Here is a 20721-nt window from a genome sequence, read left to right as displayed (position 1 = left end):
CAGAGCTGCTGCCCTCCCCGCCCCGGTGCTGCGGTTGGTCCACACACATTCAACTTGGGGGAGGTACACTGTCCCCAAGGGATGTTGTTGTGCTGCTCCTGAGCCCTTCAGGAGGGGGGGCCGGGATGTGAGAAGGCCTGCCCCACACCAAACAGCAAGAAAAAGGGGAGAGCAACACAGTTTAGTATCTCCCATTGTTTCTAGGAAAAGGCACTGCTGAAGCATACTTTTTACCAGAATCTGTGATGTCTGTTGTCAACTGAGCACATGCATAAAGGCAAGAGGGATTCCAGTAAATGCTTCCGGTTTCACAAGTTGCTGATTGCTGAGAATTCTTTCTCTAGGACAGGCTTGGAGATTCTTCCAAGAGCTCTTGCATTTGTCCATCAAACTGGACGATAGCGGCATAAATAATCCTATTTCCCACATAATCTGCATGAGAGATTTCTGAATAATCCGGTGATTCTGAACACCAGGCTTCCCATCAGCAGGAAGTCCTGGGTCCCACACTCCGCACCCGGCCCTGCTCACCTGCCACCGCTGAGCCAGGCCCCTCCTCGACACTGCTGTACGACCACAGAGGACGTGGCGTGCTTAAAAAGTCAGTCCATCGATGTGTCAGTTCGGTGCCTGCAAATGTTTAGCAACTTTATAGGTAAAAGAAAAAAAGTTCAGGGACACAGAACCAGCCCTTTCCTGATTGCCGTAGAGAAAAAGACATGACATCCTCACTACTTCAGGAAGTTAGGGCCACAGAAGCAGGTGGGCAGGAGGCTTCCCCTAAGCTCTGTGTAGCACACATATTACCTGACCCTTGGTTACGGAAGCTGGTAAAGTGGGGTCTGCGAAATGCATAACTCCCACGGCAAAGCCACATTCTGTGATCACCAGTTCACTTCCATTCTGTACACTTTCTCCTGCTGGTCAGTAAAGACTTCCGCGTCTGGCTTACTCTCATTGATCACAATTAGACAGCGAAGGGAAGAGGGGAGACTGGAGCCATGACACTGAGATTTAGAGAATTATTTGTGGTCCAGCTGCGGACAGTCATGACAGCAGTGCCCAGTCAGCGCAGGGACAAGCTCGGGGATGTGCCCGCGGCCCCGAGGGCAGCCGCCTCCCTCCCTGTACTCATGAGGCAGCAGTTGCATGTGGTGTGGGCTGCCGGTGCCAGGGCACAGGGAGCATGCTGCTCCGGAGTCAGAAGCGGCACAAGTGAGATCTCACACCACGTGAATCTTTGGCAGGACAGCCAGGACGGCGAGGTGCTCTTTGAAGACGAGTATTTCAACACAGGTTATAAAACACAAGATAAAACTTCCTCCCAAATATGGCTAAATATGTAGATTAAATAAGGCTCCCAATGAAATGTGAAAATCTTTAACAAAAAATAGTTTATTGCACAAAATTTAAGGAATTCCCCAGCACACTTACATTTATAAAAAATCAACATGCTTTTTAAAGTTACAATTCGTTGTGCACGGTGACACCTTTCCCCTGAACAGCCCCAACCTGAGGACATCCTTTCATGAGGAAATTTTTAGCAGAAATGAGTAACTTAAAGCCACCAAGTTTTCTAGATCCTCTAAAACGTTACCCTCCAGGATCCTATTATAACCTGAGACCATCACACAACCAGATTTGCCTGGAACGTGTGTCAGTGAACTTGTTCGAATAAGGCTCAGAATGTCTCACATGTCACAGGGGTCCTTGCGGAAGGCTCCAGGACATGTGTCTTTCAGATACGCTGGTCCCTTTCACTACTAGAAATCTTTACACAGGACACGTCATTTCTATGTGACAAGTTACTCATGGGAGTAGGAACACATGTCATGGCTTCGGCAGCATCTACACCAAAAAAAGTCTGTAAACTGAGAAAGAGTTTAGTGAGAATCTTCTTAGCAGGCCTGTCCCATTACTCGGACCCTAGGCCACAGTAAAAGCCAGTTTCACATCCTGTCAGAACTTTGCCTGTTAGACCTTCCAAAAAGTAGAACAAAAGCATATAAATCCGTAAGACCCAATGGCATCCATCCCGTGTTCCACAGAAAGAAAGATCAGTGATAACCACGCCGCAGTAACATTTTTTTTGGAACGTAAGAAAAAAATACATGACACGATGAAGTGTCCAAACCAGTGTCCTCTGCAGTGAGGACACGACATACAGTATTCGTGACCTAGGATGAATAATATCCACAAACGTAACGTAACAGCAAACCTAGGTTTCTAAGCACTCCAGACTGGACTGTTGTTTTCCAGGAGTAAATTCCGAATTCCCACTTCACAACAGGAGAACGTTTCAAATGATACTCACTGCAGACTCTGGCTCTGGGAGGTAGCAGTCGAGGCCCTCGGAGGCTAAAAACAACAAAACCCTCAACAGATCAGGAGCAGGTGGCCTCCAAGTCCAGTTTTCTCTCTCAGGTGGCTGGTTAAGGAAGCCTAACAAAAGGCTGGACTGAAAGGCCCCAGATCCGGGGCTGTGGCCACACGGGAAACAGCACGGCGGGTGGGACAGCCAGGGCGTTCGGGAACCGAAGAGGGTGACAACAAAGGCACAGGGTGACGTCAGGAAACCAGGAGGCGCTGCTGCCATCGCCACAGGAGCACACGTACACACGTACACACACGCAGGCACGAGCACATGCATGCATACACACGCACACACGTATACACACAGGCGCACTCACACACGCACACACAGGCGCATACTCACACGCATAGGCACACACACAGGCACATACAGGCATGAGCACAGGCATACACATACACAGGCGCACACTCAGGCCCAGGCACTCACACACATGCACAAGCACACACACGCAGGCACGAGCACGTGCACACATGCACACACACAGGCAGGCACGCACAATGACAGGTAGGGACACGCACATACACAGGTACACACTGGCACATGCGCACGCACACTCGGACACACACACACACACAGATACACATGCACATACACACATAGGCACACCCACGCGCACGTGCACATGTGCATACCCACACAGGTCCACTCACACGTGCACATGCACACACAGTGGCACACACACACACCCACACGCACATGCATGTGCAGGCGCACACGCAGGCACACGGCACACAGAGGGTAAGACATGAAGGAAAGGAGGTGAGGAACAGAGACTTGCTCACAACCAGCTGACCCTTTCCTAAGAGAAGACGCGCAGTGACGGTCCCCGGGGGGCCGCCGGCACGCAGCAGTGAGGAAGCAGCCACGGCAGGAGGCTGAGTGTCACGTGCTGGTTTTAAAATTAAAACTGAGGATAATACACCCCAAATAAATAAGAATGTAAATTATGATTTTTTTCTTCTCTAATGGTACAAAAACAATTTTGTCAAAAACGGTTTCCAACTTAAGATGAAAAATAGGATATATTTATAATGAAGTCTTCAAGTATTACTTTAAGATTAACCCTGTACAAGTGATATACACGTTTCAGAAGTCCCAAGAGTCGCTAGGGAATTTTTTTAAACACTAAACATCTTGTGGTTAACGCTACTTTATCAGTGAACCTTCTAACAGCATCTTGTGAGAGAACACAAACAGCTTTCAAATACCAAACTGTTTTCTCCTCAAGAGAGACAAAAGTAGTGAGTCGACACAGGCGGATGTGGCCCCATCAGTAACCCCTCCAAGTTCATCTCCAGACCAGCAGATCCGCACCAGAGGCCTCTCTGCTCTAACTCACAACAGTGAGGGTTAGTTTAGATTTCTCAGCCAAGTAGGGGACAAAGTTACAGACGTCAGGGGTCACGGCCAGTCAGTTTCTGCAGCACTTCTGTGTTTCAGGTGGAGAAATGTCCACGAGAAACCTCCCATGCTGAGGGAGCTCCAAATCCAGCTCCTCCCCTACAGGACAGCTGGGGAGGCCACCGCCAACGCCTCCCCACGGAGCTGACCTGCCCCTTCTAGAAACCTCAGTGTCTCCAGCGGAGAGGCTGCAGGACCTTCCAAACCTTCTGAAGAGTCCAGCGTGTCCTCTGATGACCACACAGGCTCTGCTGGACATTTTCGCGGAGGCGTGGGGTTGGGGGGGTGGTGGCCTGGGGAAGCCTAGGTTTGGAGCCCTGGCCCCCCTCCCCTCCTCTCCTGGAACCTCTCCCCAAGCATCTCACATGTCAGGCCAGCGCATAGTGACTGGGGTCAGCTAAGGTGAGTGAGGTCGTGCCGGGCCAAGGGTTGGATGGCAGGGGGTGTTGTGCACTTACGACAAGGCCCTCAAAAATAAAGTGAAACTAAAATAAAGACCCTTTTCTAAGAATATTTGGTTTTAGAACAGTAAATAAAATAATGATTTCTTAAAATATAATTTTCTGACTGACATCCCTAAACCCTACGTGTGCATTAATTCCTGACAGCACATTTTCAAAAGGCAATCAACAAAAAGACAATTCAGGTCATTCTTAAATAATACAGACATACTTTTTAAAGATTAGATCGATTTTCAGTATTTATATACACATCCTATGGTGAGATAGCCATTAAAAATAAAATAAAAACCAAAGGTGCAAATAAACTTTCGTTTCTGTAGAGAGGTAAAGCTCTTACTGAATTGGGCAGGAAAGAGAGAAATGGGACCCGGTCACGCAGCACTGCCAGTGGGGGCCGCCGGCTGGCGTCTCCTCAGACAGCAGCATCTACGGTCACTCGTGAGAGATTCCCTTCGGACACATCCAAAACCTTCTTGCTGAGATCTAGGTTATGGTGTTAAGATTTGGTCCTTTCGTGGGAAAAGCTAGTTGTGATTTGCAAATGACTATTTCTCTAATCCTCAGCTCTCGTTCTGTCCTTTTACTCCTTGTAAAGGCAAATGCAAAATTTAAACCTCATCTCTTAGAAAAACAGAGCAAACAGTCAAATAAATAACCTTGACAAAAGAATATTCCTTTGGGTAGTTACAAGCACTCGGACTGTGGACGCTCGGCAGCCGCTGTTCCAAGCTCCTCTCTGGAGACCTTGCACTGCCCGAGTTGCTCCGTGTCTCCCCGGGGGTTGGCGTGATCTCCCAGGGGAGCTGGGCTGGCAGAGGGGTCCCCCTGAGTCCACGAGGACAGCGACTCGTGCACGGTAACGGTGTGCGCTTCCATCTGGCGCTGAAGGCTGTCCATCTCCTGCCTGGAGAGAGGGGGAGACAGGGGAAGGAAGGCCAGTCAAAGGAGAGCCAGACGAGATGCAGTAACTTTCCCTGGAGACAACCAGCTCTCTCAAATGTGGATCCTAAGAAGCCTGACCTGGACAGCAGTCCCCTCAGGTACCGCAGTACCTTCAGGGGGCTGACAGAACCTGTCTGTTTGGGACCAGCAACACTGACAGGGTCACAGGATTTATGGGACTCAGCATTTTTCTCTGCACATGCAGAGGAGGCCAATAGGCCGTGCAACTCTGCACACGGGGGCTTCTACTCAGGGAGGTGCATCAGTAGCACTGAGGGCCTGCCACATGGCTTCCACTCATAGGGTCAAAAAAGACATCCCCCGGGGTGCCTGGGTGGCTCAGTCAGTTAAGGGTCTGACTTGGGTTCAGGTCACGATCTCACGGTTCGTGGGTTCGAGCCCCGCGTCAGGCCCTGTGCTGACAGCTCAGAGCCTGGAGTCTGCTTCGGATTCTGTGTCTCCCCCTTTCCCACTTGCACACTCCCTTCCAAAAATAAATAAACATCAAAAAAAAAAAAAAAGGAGTAAACAAAAATTTTTTTTAATTAAAACAAAAGATGTCCCCACATGGCCACACCCTGCAAACACTGGCCTCGGGCTGGCGGGAGCAGAACATCCAGCTGTGGGGTTTCTAAGGGCTCAGGTCCTGGCTCCTCAAGGGCTTCTCAGGGTCACTTAGTTCTAGGCCATCCTCCCCGGATGACAGGGACCGACAGCCCAAGTGACCCCATGTGGCACAGGCCTGCTCAGCCTCTGCTGGGCATGAGGTCCTGCCAACAGAAAAGATTCTTCCAAATTAAACCTGCAGTCTATCTTTCGAGACCGAGTGACACAGAACACAGAACGCAGCTCGTACTTCAGCTGCTGGAGACAGCTGTTGAGGTTCTTGAGGGGCTCCTTGCTCACGGCAGGCGGGGGCCTCAGCAGCTCCTCCAGCAGGGAGGCCGGGACGGGACAGTCGGGGATCTTCACCGGCGTCACGGGGCCCGAAGAGCCGGCCTCGCCTTTCAGTTCCTTTCTCTGTTTTTGAAAGCACACGGTTAGCGGTGTCACTAAGAGGGGGACCCCACCACACGTTCCTCTCATCAGTGCCCGGGGTCACAACAGGTCATCCCAGAGGAGCCTCCCGGGAAGGCATGGCCCCTGCTTCCCGGGCAGCATAGCAGGCAGCCACAGGGTTCAATGAACCTTCTGCCTCACACACGCGACTAAGCACGTGCTGGCTCCCCAGGAGGATGAGAACACCCCTCCTCGCGGGGGGCTTTCCATGAAAGACCACGGCTTTGACTCCGCACATCCCTAAGAAATTAAGTCAATTTTCAACTCACACCATTCCCCTTTCTAGGACTTCAAACTTTTTCACAGACAGGCAAACAATGGTAAATAAACCTGAGTCTGAGTGATTTCTTTGCCCCTGGACAATATTTATGTAGACCGAGCAGAGAAACAAAAGCCGGGCGTGTGGAGAATCTGAGCAGGCTTGCGACGGCAGCTTCAGAGTCCCTGAGTCCCCAAGACCATCCTGGCAGCTGCTGTGTCCCAGCTAGCTGGCCTACCAGGCCCGGGGCTCTTGTTAACAACAGCAAATGATGCCCTCGTATGGTTTATAAAGTATATTACAACAAAACGGTACCTGAACTCACGCTCTTGGAAAAGGCACCAAAATAAAAGGGTTTGGCCTATTTCTAAGCACAATACACCGGCACCATGTATCTTCACACGGTACCTGCTCCTGGTCGATTACATGTAACTTCACGTCTGAGTAACTACGGTGCGCCCGCCACCGCCCAGCAGACCTGCAGTGGGCCCAGCGAACCGAGGGGCACAGAGCCCGAGTACCGTCTTGGCCGCGCCACGCCGCAGGTCCAGCCTGAGCTGCTGGTTTTGCTGGAGCAGAGTCTTCATGTTGTTCTTCAGCTCTGAGACTTTAGCTTGCAGCATAAATTTATCTTTCTGGGTCAGGGACAGATCTTCTCGCACCGTCTCCAACTCAGCTTTGATATTCTAAGGAAAGGGAAGTCATAGGTTTTTAAAAGCTAAAAAAGCTTAAACACGCTGCTAAGATCTTAAGTTTGTATGTCACAATTCTAAGGGGCTAGAAACGTAACACTGATTTTTATGTGATGAGGTACGTGGTGTGGCGAGCACGCTTCCTCCTCAGGGTCTAAGTCGAGCAGTGTTCTGTCACATTCACGTTCTCAACGTTTTTATCCAAATTTCAGAGCCTCTGCCGAGGAGCCAGCAACACTCCCGTGCCTGCTATCTACACTGGACCCCGAGTCACCTGTTTAAACTCCGAGGTCAGCTACTAGAATAAGCCTCACCATTACTAAAGAAGAATATAAATCAGGCCTAATGTTACTCAAGCCCTCCGCTCACAAGCAGGAATCCCGGCAAGAGCTACGTTCCTGATCCTTTGCTGTGTCAAGACTGTACGCAGATTTCTTTGTGGAGAAGTTTGTCAGAGTGAACGTTTCACATGCTTCGTCTCATTGACTGTGCTTTGCCGGATCCCATTCCGGGAACATGCCACACAGCTCACCCAGGCCGTCCGTAGCGCTGGGGTCTGGCCTCCTCGGGCTGTGTGGACTTCTCTCCAAAATAAGTGATGTCTGCAAAACGGCTTGGTGGGAGCGCTGAGTTCATCAATAACTCGTGCACTTAGCGTGCTGCCTGCCACGGTACCTGGGACTAGTACTATGATCATCAACTGCCTCGTGAAGTGCTTGCTGGCTCTGACCTTCTGCCCCGGGACCTTGACACAGCAGATACCTGCAGTAAGTGCTGTATTCCATCCAGTTCCTTTTTACTCTGCTGTTCAGTCAAGTCCAGCTGCTGCTTCAAGGACTGGATTTCTCTTTCTTTCTGATCCACCTCCCATTTGAGATTTTCCATCTAGAAGAGGGAAAAAGTCACATGACCAAGAGAATTTTACAGTGGCTTTCTTGCACTATAAAACCGCTCTAACTACATCTGTGTGTTAATATCATATTTATAAACAACGAATATCCTTTCCAAGCACACAGGGAACGAAGGAATGAGCGTGTGAACCGTCCATCAGCAGAGTCTAGCTTTGTCGGCCCGCCCCCTGGCTCCATCGGCCCCGCCCCCTGGCTCCATCAGCCCTGCCCCCTGGAGACGCAAAGCCTCCCGGAAGGTCACCTCTTGGTTTCCCGCAGGCTGTCTATTCAGCTGTTCGTCCAGCTGCTTCTGCAGGAGCTGGAGCTGGGTCCGGGCCTCCGCCAGCTCCGCCTGGAACAGTCCTATTTCCTGGGAGTGTTTCCCCTCTTGGATCCTGGCAGAAAAAAACCAAGGAAGAACGAAATTACAGCATGCTGTAAATTACTCCGCCACAAAATGTCAGTCGAACGTTTTCCATCATGACAACGGAAACTCGCACGCTGCTCGCCCCGCCGGGGGCTGCTCTGGGAGCTTGGCAGCGCTCTGCCCTGACTAATCCTCACAAAGCCCCTGGGGAGGACACTCTGTGCGCCCACGTGACAGATTATGGTGGCAGAAAAGCGCTCGACACGGATCCCCGCGTGTGCCCTTCTGGAGACTGCATCGGACCCGGGGGGTGGGACGGCCCTCGGATGTGTGGCCCACACACAGGGAGGGCTCTCTGTCCTCGGTGGAGGACCAGGAGGCACACGGTGGGCACAGCCACGTCAGCACTGACATCTCAAAGTGGCGCTGCAGGCTTCAGACAGGAATCTGGTATGTTCTTCTTAGATGGGCCTCCCGTGCCCGAGACGTGCCGGAACACGGGTGACCTTCACGTGCTGAGCGCACGAATGCGGTGTGTGTGGCGGTGGCCCAGCCCGCTGCCGCGCGGCACTCACTGAAGACCTTCGGCCTCGGCCTGCAGCTTCTGCACCAGGTGCTCCTTGGCCTGAAGCTCCTTCTTCACCTCACTCAGCTCCAAGGTGGCGGCCTTGAAGTGGCGGCGGTTATGTCCTGCCTCCGCCTTGGCTGCAGCAACCTAACAGAACAACACCAGCATTACCAAGGGCAAGAACCACACAGAATGTGGCCATGTGGCATCCGCGAGGACTACCGCCAGCCCCACCCGCTCCCGCTTCTTCCAAAGCTTCTCAAGGTCCCAAAGGACTGAAGCACCACCCACACGCCTGGTGTGCAGTGTGCGGCCGCCAGTTTCTGCCGGGTGACAAACACGTTCCAGGCTGTCTTCATCTAAACAGTTTCTGCGGTTTTGTTTTAAGTTTATTTATTTATTTTGAGAGACAGAGTACGAGTGAGGGAGGGGCAGAGGCAGAGAGAGAGAGAGAGAGAGAGAGAGAGAGAGAGAGAATCCCAAGCAGGCTCCATGCTGTCAGCGTGGAACCCAACGTGGGGCTTGAACCCATGAACCGTGAGATCATGACCTGAGCTGAAATCAAGAGTTGGACGCTCAACCGACTGAGCACCCAGACACCCTTTGATCTAAATGGTTTTGACAGTCCTCTTCAAGCATATCTCCAGATTTCTTGTTAAATTCAGTCATAGTTCATGTTTTCTGGGAGGAATACATTTTTCCACCATACCAAGTAACTGCAGTAGAGCCACTAATTACTACGCATTCATGACACAGTAGCCTTTTCTCGGTAAACAATGAGCCTCCCAAAGGTTTCTGAGACCAGCAAATTCTAAGAATGTAAGAAAATCTCCCATTTTCCTTCTAATGACTTAGTTTTCTTGTCTAATTGTACTAGCAGCACTTCATTTTTTAAAAGTTTAATAAAAATACTTACAATATACGACAGCTGAACATACAAAATCTAACTCACATAAATAAGTAAAAAAAAACTCCAGTAGAAAATGTTAACAGTGGCTTATCACTAGGAGCAAATTCAAGATGATCTCTGCTTCAATCTTTAAGACCTCTTTTTTTTTTTTTTTTAACTTTTTTACTAGCATGTACTGTTCATACAATCAGGACAATTAGACTAAACGCATTTAGAGAAATAATTGACAATCATTCACAGTTAAGCCAATGTCGCATATCCATCACTTTCCCTAGCACTTTTATTCACAAGTTTCTTAGTTTCAACTTCATTAAAAGGAGAATAAAATTAGTAAGTGAGCAAAATATGGAAACTGGGGGCAGGAAAGTAGGCAGGACGGCTGACTCCATTCACCTTCATGCAAGGGACAAAGACCGACTGCAGGAGAGGCTAATGGGGTCATGGTAATACAGTCCTAACAGACCTTAAAGCTGTCCCATTTACAAGAATATTTTACTGTCTCACCCGAAAAAATGAAGAACTACTTATTTCTATCTCTATTATATCACCATGGAGAGATTTTTAAAGGACGCGGCAAAACCCAGGTCACACGCACCCTTGCACCCATGTGCACGCGGCAAACACATTCTGTGCCAGGCACAGGGGCCGTGAGGGTAAATGAGTCACGGCCCTCAAGCCATCAAGCTTACGTTCTTTTTTTTTTTCTTTTTTCAAGAATTTATAATTTTTTTTGAGAGAGAGAGCGTGTGTGTGCGTGTGAGCAAAGGAGGGGCAGAGACAGAGGGAGAGAGAGAACCCCAAGCAGGCTCCGCGCTGAGAGTGTAGAGCCCGCCTGCGGCTCAGTCTCGTGAACCGTGAGATCATGACCTGAGCTGAAATCAAGAGTCAGTCGCTTAACCAACCGGGCCCCGCCAGGCATCCCTGACGCTTACGTTCTCATGAGGAATAACAGACCGGCACCTGGTGGGGAGCACGGGGGACTGAGGTCGACTCTAGCTCACAGGGGTGGGAGGGGCAGGCCCTCTGCAGGAAGACTGACCTGACGCACTGGTGGGCACCTCAGCATGGAGACGAGCAGCCAGGAAATGGCAAAGGGTCTACGCAACCAGCTTCCTCAATTGCGCTCTGAACACTAACGGAGTCATATACTGTTCTGCAGTTTGCTTTTTTTAACGCAACAGTACACGTGGGACATTTTCCCCCAGCAAATACCCTCTGTGGGGCTCTGTGTGCGCATCTCAGGCCCATACGGCTGCCTCTGGGTTAATCCAAGGCTGCTCTTCCATGGATGGCCATCAGGGCTCCCCCCGGCCGCTCACTGTCACCAATGCTCTGATGATGCTTTGCTCTCAGAACACATCAAAGACACTTACTTGTAAAATCAAAGACACTTGTACAAAGACACTTGTAAATTCCTGAAAGGGAACTGAGGCGTCAAGGGTTCACATGCTCAGTTTTTAGACACTGAAAAACCGCATTCCAATCGGCTCTGAGGTGACAATTTGGAACCAGTGGGAAGCTTCACACACCTGTTCCTTGAGGCTGTGCACTTTGGCCTTCTCCTGCTCCAGCGCGGCTTCCAAGGCGTGGACGAGCTGCTTCGTCTGGCGGTCCTCCTCCTCCTTCCGCTGCAAGACCGCCTGGACCTACAGCACATTGCCGATGCGGCACGTGAGAAGGGACTCAAACTTCAGAGGCCAGCGGAGCCCCAGGAGGAAGCAGGGCCACTGTGTCAGGGCCACGCGGGGAACCTGGCAGCATGGTGACCCGCGGCGTCACGATGCGCTGCCAGCAAGTGCACAAGGCGGCCGAGTCGGGAGAATTCCGTCTCTGGAGAACGTGAAACCTGAGACCGCAGCAAAACCGTAGAGCCGCACGCAAGCACGCAGCGAGGAACCCAAAGCGTGCCTGTGGGTCAGGGGCTATAAGCGCAAATACCGTCACCGTGAGGCAACCGGGTATGGCAGGGGTGGGAACCGGTGCCGAACAAAAGTCGAAAAGCTCTCTGATCGCTGGGTGCTTTGAGGCGGGAGCTGGACCGGGCTGCTGACGGCCCCGTGAGGATGGCACCGGAGCGCCAGGCCTTCTCGCCAGTCCCAGAGAGGCTGCAGAGCCAGAGGGGCTGAGAACAGAGTCTGGAGAGGGAGCCCCCCCCCCCCCCCAGGGTTCAAGTCCCATCTGTGACTCACAGAGGGAAGGACCCCTCATGACCAGCGGGACCCCCTCGAGCAGGGAAGCTAACGGACTGGTCACAGCATTCACACCTCAGTCGGGGGAGGGGGGGGGCGTCAGGAGCCCCCAGCTCTGCCCCACACCCCAGAGCCGCGAGGCGGGTTTCTGACTCCACCAGACCCCCTCGCCCGTTTCCGCATCTCCGCGGTGGGGCAGCGTTCTGCTTCAGGGGCTGGGACGCATGCGTGAGGCCACGCCGGACACAGAGCTCCCTGCCCTGCGGCAAGGCCCTGCCTCCGACAGAGGAGTCTGAGTACCTGGAGGTTCAGCTGGACCAGGTCGGCCTCCCTCTTGGCTAACGCGGTTTCTAAGATGCTGTTGTGTTCCCGCAGGGCTGCGTTGGACTGCCCCAGGCCCGTAAGCTTCCCTCTTTCGTGCTCCAACTCAAGGGCCAACTTCTTATTCAACTCCTCCAGGCGCTTTATCTTCCTCCTGAAGCCTCTGGACTCTTGCAGCTGAAACAGACGGAAGGTGCTGGGAAGTCACCTAATCACATGTTCTGGCTGATGAGCTAGGTTCCTGTACACCAGAAACCGAGTGCCCGGAGCTAGACAGGCACCCCCCGCCACAAAGAACCGCGGCCAGCCCAGCTTTCTCCCGGGAGCCCGGGACGCTGTGGAGAGCCCTTGGTGACATCACCAACTGCCAAGTGCAGCATCACCCAAAGCCACGCCGTCTCTGGGCCAGAGAGTCACGGGAAGTTCTTTACGAGAATAGATCTTCTCGTTACCTGCAACCTGAGCATTCGAACTGGGGACATTTTAGCCCTCGTGGTCTGACAACCCCTATGCTGGAGGGGTGCCTGAGAGAATGCTGGGCGACCACGCCTGTGGGGAGTCCAAGCAGTAAGGTGTGTGTGTGGGTAGGTGTGTGTGTGGGTAGGTGTGTGTGTGTGTGTGTGTGTGTGTGTGTGTGTCCGTCCGGGACCCAGACAAACGGGCCGATGGCACACAGAAGCATGGTGTGGATGTGAGCCGCGGGCCGGCTCCTGCCTCTGTAGGCACCTCTCTGCCTGCAGCAGAGCTGCATGGGGGCAGCAGGGCCTGCCCGGCTGTGTGAGGATGAAACCTGGCCTACCTCATCCTCCAGCTCCAGCACCTTCTCCCGGTACTCCTCCAACTCCTGGCTGGTCAGTGAGATGATCTCCTGGAGCTCCTTCTCCAGCATCGTCTTGCTGTGGGCGACGGCCTGCAGCTCTGCCTCCAGAGCCTGGATTCTCTCCTAACAGCCAGGACAGGAAGGTGGATTTGCTCACGGGTTTCAACGTGGCGTGTGACAGGTGCCCCCCCTCGCTCCCCGCAGGAGAGGGACCTACGACCTGTGGCAGGGAAGCTGCACCAGGCAGAACGGAACTACCACCCGGTGCACTGCACACACTCGCCCTCGTCTCCACACGTGATGTGTGTTTCTTAGCCGTTATACTGAAGGACGGTCTACTGTCCATCTCGCTCTGGCCTCACCATACCGATAATCCACGGTGAGTAACCTGCCGAAGGTCCCGTCTGACAAGTATAAACACAGACGCTGCGCGTGGGGGACGGCAGGCTCCATGTGGCACTTTATGGCCTGCCCCCAACACGCGTAAGTCCCAAAATTAAAAATCAGGCAGCGAAAGGTTTTCAACTTAAAGGAAAGTTGCAACTTAATACATTTCCCCCTCCCGTTTTAGAAAGTAAACAGGTAAAAGCGGCATGTGATATTCTCGGTTTGGTAAGAAAACAGCGTGCTGTGACACAGTGTCTCCCCGCTCAAATTCTTCCGTGGGGAGGAGACCGTAACAAACTTCATTTAAGAAGAAACAATCCCTAAGCAGATGTTGGATAGGAACAAACAGAGGCACGTCAACTAGTCAGGTAAAACTTCACACTGGCTGAAGCTGGCAGGGTGTGCGACACCCAAGACCGCGTCGGACTCACAGACACGGGGGACGCTCAGGGAACTCTGACAGCCTGCATCACAGGAATAAAAATGCCCCCCAAGGGGCGCCTACGTGGCTCAGTCGGTTACGTGTCCGACTTCAGCTTAGGTCGTGATCTCACACTCTGTGAGTTTGAGCCCCGCGTCGGGTTCTGTGCTGACAGCTCGGAGCCTGGAGCCTGTTTCGGATTCTGCGTCTCCCTCTCTCTCTGCCCCTCCCCCACTTGTGCTCTGTCTCTCTCTTAAAAATAAAATGTAAAAAAAACACAACAAATTGGGGCCCCTGGGTGGCTCAGTTGATTGGGCAGCTGACTTCGGCTCAGGTCATGATCTCGCGGTCCATGAGTTCGAGCCCCGCATCGGGCTCTGTGCTGACAGCTCAGAGCCTGGAGCCTATTTCAGATTCTGTGTCTCTCTCTCTCTGACCCTCCCCTGTTCATGCTCTGTCTCTCCCTGTCTCAAAAATAAATACAACGTTAAAAAAAAAATTTTTTTTTTTTAAATTAGAAAAAAATGCCCCACAAGCCCAGAGCCCCTGCCCTGCTGGCCCCATCCTCTGTCCTCCTCCAGGACAACCTCCATCCATTTACCCTAAAAAACCATCCGGAGCAAAAGGTTTTTGCCTTCCTTCCAGCAGGAAGAGCAGGCAGGTGCCCCTCCCCAGAGTCCCTCTTCTCCTGTCAGCAGAGCCACTCACAGCTGCCCGCAACCCGGACACCGGGGGCCGCCCCCTCGCTAGCCCCTGGCCTGCGCCGTCGACACACGGCTCTCCCTCCCAAGGGAGCAACGTGCTTCAGTGGCCCCTCCTTCTGGCTGTTCCGCAACCTTCGTCTGGACCTGTCATCTCTCAACTACTGCAGGACTCCACGCGGTCTCCCTGTTACAGCCTCGCCTGACCCCAGCTGTCCTCGACCACCGCCCGTCAATGCCCACCACAGAAGAGTGAGATCTCACCCTGCCTGAGTCGCCGGTCAGCCCTCCATCCCATGCCAGTCCCAGCTCAGAGCCAACGCCTGCCCACCTGCACACACCCACACCCCGGCAGCAGGACCCCTGCCCGACCCACTGCACCCCTTAGATGCACAGCACAGATCTTCCTGCACACCCTGCACAGGAACATTCCCCTGCAGAGATGCACCCCCATCTACTCTAATCCCTCCTGTTTATTCAAGACCAGTTCAAATATTACATCCTTCAAGAAGCTTCTCTGGACTCTCCAAATACTCCCCGACCCCCCTACACTGGCACTCAGGCTGCTCACGGCACTTTACCCGCCCAGGAAATTCCTCCACAGACGCTGAAGGGGTGCAGGAAAGGACAGGGGTGGGGAGACCGAGGGCCCGCACTGAGGGAGCAGGCAACGGCGTGCTCCTCGAAGGTCCGCCGGGGGCTGATCTGTGCAGTCACGCTGCTGGCATGCGACACTTCACAGAAATGCCGCCTACACGCTAGCTCCGCCCCGTCTCTCCAGACTCTTTCTCAAGGTGTTCCAACCAAACGTTTGTTAAGACATCAAGTCCCCAGAACCGAGTGAACGACCGGCTGACTGGCGGGAGCGGACGGGTTACCCACGTGCAGAGTGAGGTCGCTGCCGCCGCCAGCGCCCTGGGCTCTCAGCTGGCTCAGCTCCGCCTCTGCCGACTCCTTGGCCGCGAGGGCCTCTTGCAGGCGGCGGCTCAGGATGCCCACAGCGCTCTCATAAGCCTTGTGCTTGGTCTTCATCTCCTTCTGGGCGCTGCTCAGGTCTGAGCCCAGCCGCTTCATCCTCTGCTTCTGTTCCGTGATGGCCCTAGGCCGTGACGGGCGCACAGAGAAGGCAATCTGAACTCACTTCCCACGAGTCCTCCGAAGGACAGGCTCTCGCATCTCGCCCCCCCCAGCCCCGCCCCAGCCCCACCCCAGCTGGCTGCTGCACCTGCCAGGCCTGATCCTGTAGCGGGGGCCTGTGTTGGCTGCCCCCACAGAGACCACCAAAATGCTCACGTCTGCCCTGCTCCCCTCCTGGAGGGGGTGCTCTTGTGAGGGCAGAGAACACTTCTGTCCTCCCAAACAAACTCTTCTCAAATAGCAGTAAACATCTTAACCTGCTTACAAGCAACCTCCAAGGGACGAAGGCAGAGCAGGGCAGGACACGGGATATGCCGCAGGGTTACAGGCCCCTGAAGGCTACCCGGCGTGCGTATACACGGCAAGAGGGATACACGCAAACGTTGGCCCTGCCTGGGGACCCGGCAGGGGGAAAGGCGTTGCCACACGCCGCTGGCATGTAATAGACACACAAGGGGAGTGCATGTTAACCGCGAAACTATGCAGCCACGGAACTGTGGTGCGATCTGCTCTCCAGCGGTAACTTTGGAGTCTGACTTCCTTGGCTGCCTGTGAGTAGGCCCCAGCAGAGCTCAAAGCTGCTCACGCCCACCCCTCCCGCCCGCACATGCCTCAAAGTCCACTCACTTGGTGGCTTCTTGTTGGAGCTCCTCAATTTGCTTCTTGAGCACCTCGTTGGCCTCCGTAAGAGCTACCATCTGCTCTTTATCAAACTGCAAAGACTTCAGAAGAAGAGAGGAAAAGACGAAGTGAGGAGACCAAACCTTCCCTGGGCGGCCTGACTCCCGGGACCAGCCTCCTTGAGGGCAAATGGTGCCGTTTCAGGGCCACCCTCAAGGACAAGGGCCCCGAAGAGGACCCTGACAGACAGGTTTGCCCTTCGTATAAACGACTGCTTTAGAAAGGTCCAGGGTGCTGGAGGGAGTGCCTGGGAAGGACCGAAGGCTGGGGTGGAACCCTCTGGGATGCAGCCCTCACCCACGGTCCCCAAGGACCACTGCTGCCCGAGCCCCCCAGGCTCCTCTAGGCCCCCCAGCACCCGCAGGACTGAACTACAGACGGATGATGGCCTCCAGCCTCACGGTGCCTCCCACCTCACTGGCTGCTCTTTCTCATTTCTTTCTGTGCGGTGAGAACCGCCTCCCAGGACAGCCTGGGCCCCCCACAGCCCCGAGCACCTCAAGGAACACGTGACCTGGGTGCTGCAGGTGTTACCCCCCAGGTCCCCGGCTCCTGGTGGCTCCTCTCGTGCCCCCTTCTCCCATCTGCACCTCCCAGGCCCAGCCTGCAGCCTCACCCAGTCTGCCCACCTGGGTCCCACCTGGCCATCCAGTGGGACCTGGGAGACATCCCACAGGACGGAGCCCTTGGTCTCCCCCGGCTGTTCTGTCACCCTCTCATCTCAGGAAACACTCATCTGCAGGACAGGAGTCTGGACCGGGGTCCTTTTGCCTCCACACTCACCTCCCGCGGACCACAGGGCCCCTCACATGTCACCAGCCCCCTCCCCCGAAAGCCTAGAGCTCACAGAGCTGCTGTGGCGTCACCAGCCAGCCCAGCGCCTCCTCCCACGTCGTGTCCCCCACACAGGGATCCCGGCTTCCTGCCCGCCTCAGACTCTCCCTCAGCTCTCCCAATGCCAGTTCCCAGAGGCCGGGCCTCGCCCGTCCCTTCTTCTGTCCATCTATCCCTCCAGGACAGGGGCTCCAGGCGGGACTGGTTCCAGGCTGTCCTGCCCTCTACCCGGACACAACACACCCCTGGGCACATCTGGCTGAATTTCCGGACCTGTAAGTGTGTCTCCATCTCGTCGCGCTCCCTCTGCACCACCTGCAGATGCTCCTCGAGGTCGGCCATCTGCTGACGGACGTGAGACACTTCCTTCTGCAGGCGCACATGCTCCACATCCACGGACTTCTTCTCCCCTTGAACTTTAATTAACTCTTGCCTCAGCTCCTTCAGCTCTGAGTCCAGCCTCTTCTTCGTGGCCTTGAGCTCACCAATGAGCTGGTCCTTGGAGGTGGCATCCCGCCGGTAGGCCTCCACCATCACCTGCCCGAGGAGACAGAAGCTGCAGCCGGGACAAGGCAGGGTCTTGGGGCTCACGCGGCTTCAACCAAAGTGCTCACCACTCGTCCACAGCATAACGCCTCTTGGACCACAGAGAACACATCCCACCAAGTCCAGGACACCATCAACTGAGGCACAGCATCGTGTCACGCGCCTAAACACATCTGGGTGATGTGCACAGCAGGTGTCGCCTGGCGGCTTCACCTTCCTCGGGCCCCAGGCTCCTGACGGGCCCTCCCCCCACCTGCATCTCGGCACAACATCCAGCACCACTTCTAACTGTCCCTCAGGTCACCCTTCCCCAAACCCTTGGTGTCAGCCATACTTCACACTCATCCTCCGACAGCCTCCATCAGCTTTGTGGACACAGAACGTGCGTCCCCACCCTCTGCGCCAACCAGGGCTCCCTTCGGCGCCACATCAGGGCGGAACTTTCTCACAGACACGTTAACAGAAGAGTCCGTCTGTGCTGCAGCAGAGCACATGCCCTCTGACGTGACGGCAGAGTGGGATCGTGTCACAGATGCCGACCCCACTCTGAAGCCACATCCCGACCTGAGACATTAAAATACAAGAGGTGAGGCTGTCGCTTGGAATCAGCGTCTTTAAACAGCATGGCAGGGGCCTAGGTGTCGCCTTCTTCTTGACCGGTCTTGTTCTACGCAAGTGATCGAACCACACGGGACCTTTTTCCACACTTACTGCACACGAAGAAAACCGACAACACGTTTTTACCTTTTGTTGAAGAAACTGCTCCTTGACTTTCTGCGTCTGCTTTCTCAGAGTGGCAGCTTCCTGCTGCAGGTGCCCCACCTACAAAGGACACGCGTGCCCACACGTTACACTGTGGGAGCTCCGTCCCCCGCGCTGGCTCCGTCCCCCGCGCTGGCTTGACTCTGGGTCCGTGTGTCAGGAGACCCACCTCCGAGGCTGGAGAGACAGCCTCCCGGGGGACGGGGAGGCCAGCCACCAACCCACCTCCCACCTCCCTGTTTTCAGGACAGTGTCTCTGTCCACAGGGTTGCCACCAGAGACCCCACAACAATACAGGCAAAGCTCAAATGGGACGCGGAGCGCCTCCGGGGTCCGCTGGCATCCCTCTTACCGAGCCAACAGTAAAACCACATTCAGACCCACCCAGAAGGTCCCTGACAAGTGAGCGGCCCAGGGTAGTGTTCGCAGGGGGAACACGGACCCCTTTCACTCTACTTCCCAGAGGAAAACCTCCACTAGTTTCCTGGCGCCGGATGCCCGGGGGTGGTGGTCTGAAGGCAAACCGTTCCCGGACACTAGCTATTGCTTTACACCCCGCAGTCCTCCTGTTCCGCGTGCGACGTCCGCCTGGGTCGGGTCAGGTCACAACGTCACGCTGTCAGCACAATGGCCCCCAAAGCGGCGAGCCGGCTCGTGTCCACACACGCCCCTCTGTCTCCCGCCCTCGCCCACTGACACACGACCGTCCCACCACGTGTCCAGCAGGCCCCACCGCAGGCATACAGCAGGGAAGATCCAAACGTTCCACATAACTTTTCCCGCGTCTGAGCTCTACGTCACCTGCAAACAGACGCTGGGGTTTCTTGGGAGCTTACTGTCCACACCCCACACGTGACTCGCTTTCCCAGCCCCGGGCATCTACGGTGCCCGTAGTCAAAGTCAACGGGACGGGAAGCACGTGACCTGCAGGCGTGGGTCCCTCCCCGGCAAGCGCTCTTCCGCGTTTCCACAACCGGGCGATCAAAGACGGGACGGGACAACTGCCCTGGTTCTCACACGTGTGGCCTCCGCTCCTAACGAAATGACAGCGAGTGCAGTACCTGGCTGGACTTGACGGCCAACTCCTGTCTCAGCTGCTCCAGAACCTGCGACGTCTCCTCGGCGCCCTCTGCCAGGCGCTGCGCTCCCCTGTCCAGCCCCTCCCCGCCGCTCCGGGCCGCCTGCAGGGCCACCTCCAAGACAATCTTCTCGTTCTGCAGGGAGCGGATTGCGTCGTCCCTGGAGGCGGCCTCCTCCTGCAGCTCCTCCAGCCGGGCCTGCAGCTCGTCGCAGCGCACCTGCACGTCCCCCAGGGCGCGCTCCCGGGCCTGCAGCGCCTCCTGCGCACAGGTCAGCTGCTTCAGCAGGTCGAGGTGCTCCTGCCGCAGGGCCTCAAGCTGCTGGTCTCGCTGCTGCAGCGCCAGCTTCACCTGGAAGACAGGAACCAGGGTCAGCGTCCTGCCCCGGAATGAGAACGCCACCCGGCCCCCTCCCCCCGCGGCCCAGCGCACGGACACAAAGTGCTGGTACGTGCGGGGGACGCCCGGCCGGCACAGCGACGGCGGCCGCTCTGGTGTGACATCACAACGAGTCCAAAGGACACACCGCACAGACAGGCACCGCGAGGACGGCCGCGCGAGGACGGCCGTGTGTGGCACCGGGGCGTCCCCACGAGGCCACGGAGGGCTTGCCTGCTCCAGCTGCTGCTCGAGGGATGCGGCCGCGGCCGCCACCTTCTGCAGCTGCTCCTTCTCGCCCTCGAACTCCTCCAGCCTCCGCTGCAGATCCTCCTCCACCATCGTCTTGGCCTCTTGAATCTGCGCAAAGGCAGCCTCCTGGTCCAACATGTCGGCCTGAGCACAGGAAACCGTGCTGTTTAAAGAGCAGGAAGACCCGCCACCCTGGGGAGAGGCCCTTGTCTGTCACCATCACGTCCCCAACCCGCAGGCAGAGGAGCCCGGGGCCAGAGGGGCCAAAGGCTGGTGACCTCCGGCCGTCC

At 55.1% G+C, this 20721-nt stretch overlaps 1 protein-coding gene across 2 annotated transcripts in view; it reads right to left on the bottom strand.

Moving 5' to 3' along the window:
* Positions 1–1377: 1377 nt before the first annotated feature.
* The window catches only part of GOLGA3 (golgin A3), a 45151-nt gene continuing 25807 nt past the window's right edge, over positions 1378–20721 (bottom strand). For both annotated transcript variants that reach the window (XM_043557224.1, XM_043557225.1), the window contains exons 10-24: positions 20414–20575; positions 19784–20152; positions 18705–18782; positions 17688–17951; positions 16527–16621; positions 15645–15861; positions 13233–13376; positions 12413–12610; positions 11453–11569; positions 9021–9160; positions 8341–8473; positions 7951–8073; positions 7018–7182; positions 6035–6198; positions 1378–5140 (exon numbers count right to left, since the gene is read on the bottom strand). In XM_043557224.1, the coding sequence (XP_043413159.1) occupies positions 4921–5140; positions 6035–6198; positions 7018–7182; positions 7951–8073; positions 8341–8473; positions 9021–9160; positions 11453–11569; positions 12413–12610; positions 13233–13376; positions 15645–15861; positions 16527–16621; positions 17688–17951; positions 18705–18782; positions 19784–20152; positions 20414–20575 (2589 nt within the window). In that variant the 3' untranslated portion in view covers positions 1378–4920. The remainder of the gene's footprint in view (positions 5141–6034; positions 6199–7017; positions 7183–7950; positions 8074–8340; positions 8474–9020; positions 9161–11452; positions 11570–12412; positions 12611–13232; positions 13377–15644; positions 15862–16526; positions 16622–17687; positions 17952–18704; positions 18783–19783; positions 20153–20413; positions 20576–20721) is intronic.

Source organism: Prionailurus bengalensis, chromosome D3 (genome assembly GCF_016509475.1).
Source record: "Prionailurus bengalensis isolate Pbe53 chromosome D3, Fcat_Pben_1.1_paternal_pri, whole genome shotgun sequence".
Lineage (NCBI taxonomy): Eukaryota > Metazoa > Chordata > Mammalia > Carnivora > Felidae > Prionailurus > Prionailurus bengalensis.
Note: the sequence above shows the minus strand (reverse complement) of the source record. Positions and strands in the feature narration are given on the sequence as shown.